The sequence below is a fragment of the Pseudopipra pipra genome, chromosome 10, assembly GCF_036250125.1.
Source record: "Pseudopipra pipra isolate bDixPip1 chromosome 10, bDixPip1.hap1, whole genome shotgun sequence".
Classification (NCBI taxonomy): Eukaryota; Metazoa; Chordata; class Aves; order Passeriformes; family Pipridae; genus Pseudopipra; species Pseudopipra pipra.
The window spans coordinates 16,531,836-16,545,306 of record NC_087558.1 but is presented as its reverse complement, the minus strand read 5'-3'; the positions used below and the strand labels follow the sequence as shown (position 1 = coordinate 16,545,306).

The 13,471-nt window shown below is 37.6% G+C and overlaps 1 protein-coding gene across 1 annotated transcript in view; it reads left to right on the top strand.

Annotated features, from left to right (window-relative positions):
- The window catches only part of RHBDD1 (rhomboid domain containing 1), a 35,097-nt gene extending 21,626 nt beyond the window's left edge, over positions 1-13,471 (top strand). The window contains exon 7 of the mRNA XM_064666499.1: positions 11,263-13,471. Within this exon, the coding sequence (XP_064522569.1) occupies positions 11,263-11,378 (116 nt within the window). The 3' untranslated portion in view covers positions 11,379-13,471. The remainder of the gene's footprint in view (positions 1-11,262) is intronic.

The following is a 13,471-nucleotide window of genomic DNA, read 5'->3' as shown; positions in this document are numbered from 1 at the left end:
GTTGGACAAGGACATTTATTGTCTTTTAGGCCACAAACTGTAGCATTATAGATTTAGAATGTTGATCTCATGTTTATAAACTGATTTATAAACTGCTGTGATAGTATCCTGCTAAGCTAATTAGAGTCAGTGACATAATACAGTATTTCCTCCTATCAATTGTTGTCCCCAACTGAAAACTAATTCATACTAAGACATGCATTGAGTATAAGCTCAGTAGTTACTGTTCTATAATCCTATACATGGGTTATCTAAACTCACGATAAAGATACAGCATTTCTATTTATTGTACATTCAGGCATTCCTGATTCTGAACTGCAGATCCTGAAAATTTCTGTAATAATAATAATTAATGTCTAATGCAAGAAGAGAAATTTAGGCTTGTTTGAGATGTATGTAGGAATCACTTTCAAGACTGTCAAACTATCATAGTGATTTAGATCCATTTGCTGAAAGGAACTTCTACTTAAATTTTTTTCCATTGCCAGTTTTGGATATGTTGTTAATTCAAACAAGTATCTATTTACACAACAATAATTGTTTTTCTCTCCAGAGTTTGTTGTTTGGGCTTGTTGTGTTTTTTTTTAAAATTTTTATTCTTATTCCTATAATTCTGTGTTTGTTTCAAATTGCAATAATTCTTCCTTTACTTAAGAAAATAATTTTGGCTTTAAAAAATCATATCCTTTGATATTTAAACTCCTTTAACTAGGAAGCTCAAATACATTATTGCCATTTTAGTTTAATACTGCTATTAGCAGCCACCATTAATGTAACCCCAATATAGCTATATCTCTGATCTATTGTTTGTTTGCTATTCTGCTCACAAGAAATATCTTGATTAGTGTGGGATGTGGATTTGGATTTTTGTTGTGGTGGGTGTTTGGGATTTTTTGTGAGCTGAACTTCTAAGTGTCTGACTTTCAATCTCAATAATGTTAAGAATCCCTTGCAAGCTCGTGTTTCTCCACAAAGGAATTTCCCTCTTTTTCGTAAGACTGTTTTTTTAAACATGTAGGTGATTATAGTTTGTAATTAAAGTATCAGATATAGATATTCCTCTTATATTTTATAATGAAACAATCTCTATAAGCATTTCTTTAGTTGTAATTTAAAACTGAACAAAAAAATCCCCATCCACTCGAAAGTTTTTAGGTGGCCATGTATGGGCTAGTTATAGGTATGTTTGGTGCAGTTAGGAAATATCTTGGCATCTGGCTTTACCTGTTCTGAGTTTGAAAGGGTTCCTATTTCTGTTTGCTTCTACTGAGACAGGCCTTTTTATTGGTAGTCTGTGAAATTTACCAAATCCATGGATTATGCAGCAAGAATAAAACTTGTGTGATTAGACTAGAGAAATACTGAATAATCTTTTTTTTTTTTCTGCAGTCAGTGTTATCTTTCCCTTCTGCAAATGTAGAAGTGCCAGTCTTTGCATTTGATTATGCTGTTTTTCTGTAGAAATACCTTAAAAGAGATAATAAGCTCAAATGTGCAGTGTGTGATATCAGATTAAAATACATTTCATAAAGCCATATGCTAGGACTTGAACTTCAAGAATCAGATACAACTTCTGTGTTGAGTTTTGCTTTTTGTTTTTTTTTTTTTTGTTCTGTTTCATTTTGGGAGGTTTTTGTGTGTGTGGTTTTTTGTTGTTGTTTTTGGTTTTGTTTGTTTGGTTTTTGTGGGGTTTTTTTGTTTGTTTGTTCGTTGGTGGGTTTTGTTGTTTTTCTTTTTTTTAATTCAGGTTATGTATGGTCTCAGATATCCAACACACTTCTTGGAAAAAACTTTCCTCTTTAAGTAGAGCTCGTGTTCTAAATATCTTTTTAAAACTGCAACTGTGCTCTGTGATCCTGATCACCAGCACTTCCTTAAGGCAAATTTCCAGGAAAATAAATCAGCACATTTTTATCATTTCCATACAAAGCTTTGGGAACGGTGTAAGTAGCAAGCAGCTTGCAACAAGAAGCGTGGCTAGAATTCTCTTACAAATATTTAATGAATGTTCTTTCATCTGTGTCCTCATAAATACAGTGGTTGATGTAGGATAAACCAGGTTTGCTGAAAATTAGAACCAGAAACCTCCTGATTCTCTTGATAGTGGTGATAAAACTTCACCAGATAGGTAAGATGTACCACTAAGGCTTTCACCATGGGCACATCTTTTTAAACCAGAGCATGAGCACCTGTGAAATACTCTGGGATTGAGAACAGTTCTGTAAGGTGGGTACTTTTGGAAATGCTGCCCAAAGGGTTTAACTTCCTTTGATCTTCAGGCAACAAGCTGACAGTGACATAGTTGGTGATACAGGTTCTGATTATTGCTACAAAAGATCTTGAGATGAGAATTTATTCAGATTTTTATGCTAAAATGTATAAACAGGGCTGAGTATTTTTTCCTGTGACTTCCTGAATATGCAAATACATTCTCAGGCCCTGCCAATGCAGTTTTCTTTTGGATGGTTTCCTTCTTGCAAACATTTCAACTGCTGAAGACAATTAAAAAAGGAGGAAAACAATAGGAATAGTTAAATCTTTGTATCTAGAGATATTTTGCTTACTTTCACACTACATCTGTTGTAAAGCTTCGCTTATGGAGATAGAGGCCTCTTGGTGTTATGATCCAAGACTCAGTGATATAAATGGGAATCTTCTCTCTGACTTCAGTGGTCTCTGGAAATATTATTTGCTTCAGTAACTTGAACTTTGTCTTAAAGGAACTTTGTCTTAAAAGTTGCTCCTTTCACAGAGGGTTTGGCAGGGTCACCTTGCTGGGGAACAGGCAGATCTGCTCAGCAGCTGTGGCATAATCAGAAGAAGCTGCGTGTGGGCTCCATCAAAGCACTTCCTTACCCTTTGGAGAAAGTGGTAGTTGCTGTGGAGTGGCTCCAGCCTGCACTGGTGTCTCCATCCGTCCATCTGGGTTTTTCTTAGTCTTGGCATTGGGAAATGGGTATTGTTCAGAGTGTCTTTGTTGTTGTGGGTCTTTGTTAGGCAAGCAGAAATGCAGCAAAGGGAAAACAAAGTGTTTTTTTATAAATTAAGATTCTTGCAACTGTTAACAAACTTAGCCTGGGAATGTTTTTACTGGTAAACTAAGGTCAGTGAATACTCCTAATTTTAGATTTATCCACGATTTACTATTTTAACTGTAGGTTGTCATTGAATTAATTCTATAGACAATGTATAGTTTACATTTTGTTCATTGGGACCATGTTAAAAATGATGTTCTGAGGTCTTTTGCTGATGTCTGACTGAATAAATTAGTCATTTACTAATGAAAAGGATACCTTACTATGTGCAGCTGAACAAAATAATTCTACTATGTTATGGTAAATATACAGCCAACCTGAAATTCTTCTTTTAACTGAAGTTATTCATGGCTTCCTTACTACTCTGAAGAGGAATAGATGTCTGTCTGTCTTAGCCTAGAGATTGGTTAAGTGGCATGTTTATATGGAGGTTTTTAGAGTTGGTTAGTAAATCCCTTTCAGTCCTTGGCAATGAAAGATATATTTGGGGTTGTGTATCAGCCATTTAATAATGAGTTTAGCCTTGGTTAGGTTAGTTAACATCAGAAGGTTATTAGATGGTTAGAAAATGCAGTGAGATTATTTTATGCCATCTCTCCTGTGATATTTTCAGTATCCAGCTAAAGAGGACTAGCTGGAAGGTAGCTGTAAAACTAATCCCCTTAATTCTTTACTGAAGGGCATCCAGTCCAGCAAGGTCCATATCCTCCTGCTTCTACTTTGTAGCATTGATTATTTGTAGCAAATGGCTGATCTGAGGGTGTAGTAAGCTTTTGGCTTATGCTGAGGTGGTGACTGAAGGTCTCTAAAAATGTTACAAATGTGCTTTTAACAATTTACATAACTTTAACAAGAGTTTGCTATTTTGGTGATACAAATACAGCAAAGATGAGACTTGGAGGCGTCATTAAAATAAATATAAGAATCCTCAATTATGAAGGGATTAAAGATTAAGTCTTAGCCATGTCTTCTAACCAAAACAAGTTATCAGACATTTGGGAGGGAGTGGGTTTTGTGTGTTTCTCAGTTCTATCATCTCTTTTAAAAAAAAGAGAGAGGGAGACTGTTCGAGGTTGTTCTCTCTTGCTCCTCTAACACTCCAGTTGTATCTGGATTCATTCATTGTGTGTTTCTTTCCTCAGAAATTCATTACCCTCAGCTAATTTCCTGCTAATTTGATTTTTCATTTGTCAGCTGTTCCACAGCACAGAAACAGGAGTACCTTCTATTTCTCTTCTTCACCAGTTTACGTTCAAGTCTGTAGATGAGGCACATTGGCACCAGCACCAGGAAGAATAGTTTGCTTCATAGCATGACAGAATTCTTTAATACATTGACAGAAACTCAAAGGGCAGTGTTGGAAACAATAGTGCAGGCTAATAAATGTGGTCTGTTTGGAGCTGAGGAGGAAAAAATTGGACAGTGATAAGTACTAAAAGCCAAATCTCTCAGACTGTATAGCATGTCTGTGTTTTGCAGAGGGAAGGACATGAAAGAAAAAAAACAGTTTTGCCATTTTATATTTTTTATTCAGTTGTAGTTCCTGTCTGGCTTCTAGTGCAACACAAAACAGTGAAAAGGCTGCTGTGTTTTGTTTGTCTCAACTCTTTCTGGAAGCTCCTAGTCTTTCTGAAGCATGAGAGGAGAAAAAAATACATGCATCGCCTTTCCCTAGTATTCCCTGTACAATTCAGTAAATCAGAAGGTGGTTGTTAAACTGACCTAAAGACTTGACTACTAATTGGCTGGAAGATGTGAAAGAACTAGAGCAAGACTGGGCTTTTGACTCAAGCTTCTCCCTGTCCTCCAGTTTGCTGCTTCCAATTCCAAATGCATCCAAAATATCTGGTTGATTAGGCATTAAAATTATATGTTTGGATGTTTATAAACTGAGAGAACTCCCATTTTCTCAAATAGAACACTTTAAATATTGGTATTTTTGCATGAAAAAGCAAGGTAAATCAGGTATATACCACAGGTATGACAGTGTAGCATGCTGGATGTGATCTGTAACATGGCCAAGAGCAGTTTGTGAGCTTCAATTTTATACAGTTGTTATACCATAGTTAGCAGGGCTATGCTATTTGTGGAAGAAATACTTTATATAAAACTGGTATAAATGAAAGCCGAGCAAGTGTTCAAAGTTATGACGTTTGACCAAATATTTTCAAACCACTACTGCTTAGTAGTATCAATAAATAAACTGTAGATCTTTCGCACCTGTTTTAACCATCTTGATCTCTTTCTTGAAGGATGTCATTCTGGGCCCCCCAAAGGACATCAAGAGCTCTTTTTTTCTTGAGGAAAGTTCCACATGTGGTCATTTTCCCATATATTTTTTTCATATTTCCATTCTCCATTTCAGGAGGAAAATCAACCTTCTTTTTGTGAGCCATGGGAGGGTTACCTGAGGGTAGAGAAACAGGTGCTCTACAGTGTCTGTATTTCCTGGAAGAAAGGTTTGAAGGGGCTAAACAAATATCCTAGTTTTGGTGACTGTGTAAGCTGTCTTTAAACTCAAAACAGTTCCTAGAAAAATTATTGAAAGAGCTTGCCAGGTCTGTGAGCTCTTTGGCCACTGAATTATTGCTCTGATTCTTTGACAGCAGCACAGGTGCCGAGCTGGAGGTGTGATCTGTCATGGAATGACACGGTAATAGGGAAGATGCAGTGAAGCAATGACACTGTTTAAAATGGTGATGTCTACTTGAGATAATCCTGATGGACCTGCATTTGGGAGGACCCAGGATAGTGGTCTTTGAGAGAGCAATTTGTTGGCTGCAGGAAACATTGTTTCAAGAAAAAGAGGAAATCCCACAATGAGTTTGTAATGAACCAAAGCAATACCTGAACCTTGGCTCTGCTAAGGGCAGATTCTTATTTCACACCTTTCAAAGGCTGGGAAAATCAAAGCCAGGATTATCTTTGTGTACACTTGGGCATGAAATAGTTATTGATGAGGCACCTGTCAGGACTCTCCTCTTGGCACAGACCTGTCTTTTTATTCAGATGAGAGCTCTCTTGGTTTGCTGTGTGGTACTTGCTGTGTTCAAAAGAGATTATTGCTTGTCTGTGATTACCTTCTATAGCAAAGCTTCTACAAAAGTAAGAGCTTTTGGAAATGAGCAATGTCTGTTTTCTGCATGGGTATGTGAGTGTTTGTATAGTTTGGGTTTTGTATGGGTACCACGTTCACTAGTTCCAGGGCAAATAGTGATACCAAAACCTGCAAGCTATTCAACTGAAATATTCTAGATTCTTCTTTAACACAGCTAAAGCTAGCACGAGAAAGAAATGCAGACATCCTGCGTTGTAGTAACTCTGCTACTGGTTTGCTACACTCACCTTCTTTTATCCAGCAGCATCAGTATTTATCAAAGACCTAATTGCATATTTCTGCTAGTCAGTGTTTCGTGGTTTGGTAGCTTGATAAATTGTTCCTAAATCTTACAGAAACTCTCTTGCAAATCCTATTATCTAACGTAAAACTAAGGCCATAACTTCAGAGAAGAGGAAAAATCAAGTGAGCGTTTTTGATGTAACACTTCTGTGGCTTGAACTACAAGCAGAACTGAAACCTCATGTGGAGATTTTGTCTGTTTGGCTCACCCTGTAAGATGACCAGACAATTTATCTTCCTTATGTTGAATTTCCTACAGTGGAGTAAAAAATGCACACTTCACACACATTTTAGAGGTATTGCTATCACACTGCCAGGATGGCACGTTTGGAGTTGTCCTTGTGTCTGATCTCCATGATTAGGGGGCACTGTATAGGTGACAACTAAATGACTGGCTCATTTGCACTGCCAGCTGGCTGCAGCACTTCTGCTGTGCTGTGCCACGGCCAGATCCATGGCTCTGGTGTTCCTATGAAATCTGTACTGCTTTGTGCACTGCTCTGCTGGCCTGTGCAGTGAGGCTGGGTGGAGGTCACATATCTTATTCAGCAGAGCAGGTCTGAATTGTCTGTTACCAATGTAGTAGAACTACTAATTCCAGTGATGTTGGGTATGTCCTTTGCCCTCTGTGCTTTCTTTGGGAAAAAGGAGTTGTTTGGGTTTGGTTTTTTCTTTTTTTTTTTCCTAGTATTGACTGTTACTAGAAAAGCTGATATTTTCCATCATATTTGGAGCTATTTCTGAGATACTCTAAGTGATGAATTGTTGTCACTGACAGTGTTAGTGCTTTTTCACCTCTTGCTGCCTACTCTCCTAGATCATGCATCTGGGGACTGTATTTTAGTATTTGAAGTGCTGAGAATATGTCAAAAATATCTGAGGAAGGGGACACTGAGCTGATCACTTTTATAGTGAAAAGGCTTGGAGTGTGTTGTGCATGTTAAAGTGTGACAGTGTTGTATTGCAGATGCTTAAAATAAGAAAAGCAATAGACAAATCTTACCTGGTAACAAGATATGCAAAATGTAGAGGGTTCTTGTACAGAAGACAGCTGTGTTTGCTCTTCAGCCTCAGGGGTATGGTGTTGGTTCTGCACTTGGCCCGGTCACAACAGCAAGTTAAATTCTGAATTTAGGACTGGTTTTAGCACAGAAAAAAGTGTATATGTATTCCAGTGGCTTTCACTTTGCCTTCCCTTTGATGAAACCCGTTGTGACAGAAAGTGCTAGATGCTGGCAAACGATCCTGGGGTTTCAAAGCAGCCAGACAATAAACAGCTCTGTAATATTCAGTGCAGCAGCTTCTCTAGAGCCCATCTGTTTGAAAATAACCCCAGTTCTGCTTACAAGGCAGAGTACTTTGCTGGCTGATGTTTGTCCCCATTTCCATGTGGCCAGGGTGGTTCTGGTGCCATCTCTTGGGAGTGTCCTGGATGGTAGGAGCCCAAACCAGTGCACCTAATGGTGTAAGGGTCTGTCTAACATCTCATTATTTAATCATCTTCTTGCATGTTAATAGAGTCATCTGTCCGTGGTTACAAGTGTGAGTTTAATATTGCAAGCTAAGATGTACCCTCTCTCCTCCTGTTTAATTTCCTGAGGGAGGAGAGAAGCAGAGGCCCACTTGGAATTGTCATCCTGGGCATCCTTTACTGAAACCAGTATTTACTTCATAAATGTCTCAAATACAAATCCAGAAGGCATGTTGAAGTATTTATTAAATTCCCTTCTGCTTATCATAAAGTCTGTAAGGAAGCTTTGGGCATTATCAGTTGTTGTAAGTTAGTAGTACTTAGAATTGCATGAGAACAGAAGAGAAATATATTTGTACTGCAGAGTTAAGTCTTTAATTTGCAAGACTTGGATCCAGTAAGACAGTCTTAATTTCTTGCATTTATTGTTGGTTGAGTTTCTTATGTGCTCTCTCTGTTTATGTAGAATTTAGAATGTATTTTATTGTCCTAAATCAGAAATACTATTCAATGAGATCTTTACAGATGATGTGTATCTGCTGTATCAGAATTTCAGGAATTTCAGAATTGAGATGGTTGTGTGCAATGTGTTAATTACAAAAAATTAAAGCAGGTAACAGAATTAAAGAAATAAGCCAAAGTTTTTCTTAAGAACCAGAAGAACTGGGTGCAGAATTTTCGGTGCAAAGTCTCCAATATTTAACAAGGTATGGGTAATAGTCTTGTATAAAGGGATATTTTTCTTTTTGCCTTCTCAAATTGGGCAGTTGCATTTCTAAAATGACTGTTGAACACGCCGGTAATTTGATTCCGAAACTTGAAATTGGAATGGAACTAAAAGAGTATAACAAACTCTTTAGTTCCTTGAGGGATTCCTCTGGTTAATAGTGTCTTTTGACTTGAGAAGACTTCTGCTAAATAGTTTCTATTTTCCTGTACTGTTTAAATCCAAGACAAAGGGTGCAAATTTGAGTAACAATCTGCAAATATGTGTTGGTTTTTTAAAACTCATTAAGATGGTCTCATCTGTCAGTACAAGCAGTTTTACAGTCTGATTTCCAAAATGATTGTGCTGGCTACTATACAAGCAGTTCCTCATGTAAATCTTGGTGTGGATCAGGTGCCAAAGGAAGAGCAGGAAGCAGAGCTGGCCACGTGCTCAGCATCTGCACTGGCAGTCCAGGCTGATGAGCTGAGTGTAAAACCTTCTCAGCTTCTCATCCAAGAGCTGCTTGATGTTCATAGTGGGGGAGAAATATGTTAAAAAGTGGGAACAGGCAGTGTGGGCACCTTCATGTCAGGCTGGGTGTCTGTGATGCATCAACTTTCTGATTGTGTCGTGCTGAGCAGCCTTTGAGCGAGTGCCCGAAGCACCGTCGGTTGTGCCCGTGGGGCACTGTGGGTTCAGAGGGATGTGCTGCAATGCCTCAACACAGCAAGGGCTTTAGGCATCATAGGCACTTTCATTTAACGTGTGGATGAAAATGTTTAAGCTTATTGAAGCTTTGTCTGTATCACATTAATACAGGTTTAGTTACATCTCTTGCAGTTACAGTGCTTTTCTTGTCTTCGTCCAAAGTGCTTTGTGAACTGCAGTAACAAAAGCAACCCCTGCACAGAGTGACAGGATGGAGGGTCTCAGTCTTCTGTATTGACAGAATGCAGTTCTAGTTCACAATAGAATTAATTTTAAAATATGCTGTGTAAGGGTTAATGTTTTGTTCTAACTCTGTTGTGCTATATCCTTTGGTTTTGTCTGTCATCTGGTGTTTTTGCAGTTTTCCAAATACTTTAAATACAATCTTAAAATCCATTAGTCTTGACATTTTTTTGCTGATGTGCTGAAAAGCCTGTGTTTGTTTCTTGCTCAGACATCAGGTGGTGTCTCAGTAGTAGCAGTGGCCTAATTACCATTTCTGAACACTGTAGCTTATAAATATTTTGGTAAGAGAAAGGTGTTATTTCATTAATATTTCTGCTGTAATTAAAAAAAAAAGGTGTCAGGGAACTATTTTAGGTAACAGGATAATTTAAATATATACATACAGATGCAAATACATGTATTTGAGCCTTGACATCCAGACAACTTCACTCCTCACTGTATTTTTTGATATAAAATAAGATCTTTTCTTGAATATAGAGCTTTTCAAAATGTATTGTCAGTCCTTTATTTTTCAGTCAACATATAAAAGAGCATTTTGCATCTTTTTTATAGCACCTAATTCTGTTCCTAGTGGTAATTAAAGCACATGTATATTTGAAAGGTTGAGCATATTTTATGGGGACTCTGCAAGTACTCATATACACTGTATAAGTGGTATCTGTTTTCTTACATAACAATTAACCAGGGATGCTGTATAGTAAAAGAAATGTTTTCATAAGAAACCTCATATTTAATTGAAAATTTCACTACTGAAAAGAATTTTTTAAAACTGCAAATGTTTTCATAATTATGATGATTTAAAAAAAAGTTTATCTAACTTTAGCATTACAAGGGAGTTTTGACCCTGTGTGGTGCAGGTGAAAGTTTAAGAAATACTGAATGTTACAAAGGCTGGTGTATTATCTTTAAAGCTAATTTGCTTATCCTTAACACTGTAATTATGCTCAGGAGGCAGACTTTCATTTTTGCTCCCCAGTGCTCCTCAGCTGAGCTGGTGTGTGTAACCACAACCTTGGAATTGTTTCTTTGCTCGGTGACTTTGTGTGAGTTCTGGAGAGCTGCTGGAATAGCCTGTTCTTGCCTCCTTTTGGGGTGCCAGGGCAGAGAACTGTCAGTGCTGGTGTGCTCTTGCTGCTCAGATTATTTTGCTTACAGTTCTGTCTGAATGAGCTGCCACGTGTCCTTCACTTCTGAAACTGCTGCCAGCTGAGGATGGGAGCTGTACGTGCATCTGGTGTGGGTCTGCACATGTTGGACTCGATGCTAAAAGCAAAAACAAAAGCTTATTTTGCCAGAAGTAACTGCTGAGGACATTTAAGTAGTTTAACAATCTGGAGTTCACTGTGTAAAGCAGGGATCATAAAAATGTGAATACTTGTTAATACTTGTTATTAACAGGTTAATACTTGTTAGATGTTCCTTTTGGTTGTGGTTTTTTGGTTTGTGTTTTTTGGTTGGTTTGGGGTTTTTTTTGGAGGTAGTGGTGGTAGTTCTATTGTTTGGTTTTTCATTTTTGCTTTTTATTTGACTTTAGGACTGTTGCTGGAAGTTGTAATTGCCCTGAAACCATCAGAATTGAAAACATTCGACTCCCCGTTTCCTTTGTGTTGTGGTGCTTTGGCTTACAGGATATATGTGCATTTTTCTCGTATTACACAACCAAATAACAGTTGTTTTTCGCTGTGTCTTGTAGATTTTGGTGGAGCAACATATACCAACGAGTGGCGGCCGTACGGGTTTTGGTTCCCACCTGAGCGCTCCGAGGAGGAAATGAGAAGGCAAAGGCTCCGGAGGTTTGAGAGACGATGAAATGGCCACGTGTCCGTGGGAATTGTGAAGTACTCTGAGTTACCAAAATATTTGCAGGTTCATTTGTAAACTGCAATTTACAGATTAATTTATGGTCTTTCTTCTGCTATTTTTACTGCTGCTCACAAAGCTGCAGAGGGTCTTGTGAGTTCAGGTTCAGAACTGGAACTTGAACAAAAAGTGTGAGGTGGGAATCAGAATGTGATCTTTGGCTGTCTCCATCTTAATGCACCTTAATTATGGAACAAGACTGATGGTTTTGCCAAACTGTCTTTTTATTCCTTAAGTTATTTTGTGTAGCTCTAAGAATTCCTTGGCTTTTTGACTGCTGTTGTTCTCAGACAAGTTTTCTTCATCTGTCACAGCTGAAACATTAAATTTTCTATGTAACTTGAAAACTATGCAATTTTTCATTACAAGCCTTTCTCCATTAGCCATGATGACCAACTTTTTTTGGGGGTTGGCATGTGGAATGGCATTTGAAAAGATCGCTTTGATGACAATGGCTAGATCATTTGAGTCCAGGCTTAAGCTTTTGAGCAGTCTTTCAAACTGTGTGAAAAATAGCTGCAGCTATCCCTACCCTGTGGAATTATTTCATACAACCTTTAGTGTTGCAGTCTTCCTCAAAACACACCATTTTATCTTGAGCTTATATGTGATAAAACTGAGTTGTAACTACTTATGATTTCCTAAAGCCTTTCTTAATCTTTAAATATTAAATATTCTTAATATGCTTTAAATCAAAAAGTGCTGCCCTTTATAGAACTGAAATAATTTGTTAGGAGTTTTATGGAAAGGGAGGTGGATATACCATACAAAGAATATATTTATGTAGTAACATACTTTTCTAAAGCATCTATTTCTCTAAGAAGGCTTGGAAATTGTATTGTGTATGTGCTGTTCATGCAGCTTTGGAAATTCCACTATTTATTTATCCTGTTTGAAGACCAGTAGCAGAGGTGAGAGTTTGCAGGCTTGTGGAGACCATGCCTAAATATAAGCTACCTTGAATCCCTCATTTTCTAGAAAGAAATTCCCTACCTGGCTAGAGGAGTTGATAGGAGAGCTGAGAGTTCTGTTGTCCCCTTGGGCAGACCCTCCACCCAGCAGCTGTCCTGCCTGTTCAGCAGTGTTAACTAACAAACCTGGAGGGCTTTGCTTCCAGGCATTTTATCTTCACAATGGAAGAACTTCTTCCTGTTTGCAGTCCTGGAGAGGTGTGATTGCCCAAGAATAACTTGGTTATTGGTACAGACCTATTGGAATCTCTTCATCAGTACTGGTGTAGTAGAGCATTAGGATGAACAATTTAAGGATTTCACCAACCTGTGCTTTATGAAGTCTAACTTTCTACAGGATTGATCACTTGAATGTATAAAACAGTGCTGTATTTTTGATATAGCAAAATAACCTGAAAATAAATTTTTTTACTGTGTTCTTCACATAAATAATACAGCTTCAGTTTGTAGCTTATGTATGTAGGGAAAGCTTTTGTTTGCTGAGGAATGCACAAGCTGTTCAGTTCTGTGATGCAGACTTTGGCCACGACTGCAATGTGAGTTTGGGTGTCTTGTTCAGTAGTGTAAGAACACTGTTAATATTCTGCAAAGGGCTTTCTGGCAGATTCGAAGGCACTTAGTACATGTGGAATGTTAATTTTTTGATGCTTTTGGGCTTGGTTGTTTTTGTATATATGCAATAGCCATAGAATAAAACAGCACATACTTTTATGGAAGGCCAACTTTTCTGTGCTCACCAAAAATAAGTATCAAAAACCTACATATTTTTCTCAGCAGGTGGATGGAAATGAGAAGGAAGTAGCATTGGTTCCTCAGACAAGTCTTGTAATGCTCTGGTCAAATGTTTCAGTGTGACTCACTGTGTCTGTTAAGTTCTGATATTTAACTTATTTAAAACCACTGGATTAGCCACTTGTCAGTTGAAAAATACTTAGAGAAAATCAAAAATCTGATTACAATGCTATAAGCACTTGTTTTTGTGAAGTACAAAAATTTTCAGTACTAATAATTGTTCATTGTTCTGACCCTTTTGTATATAAAATTGAAATAAATATTTTTTTAATATTTAAA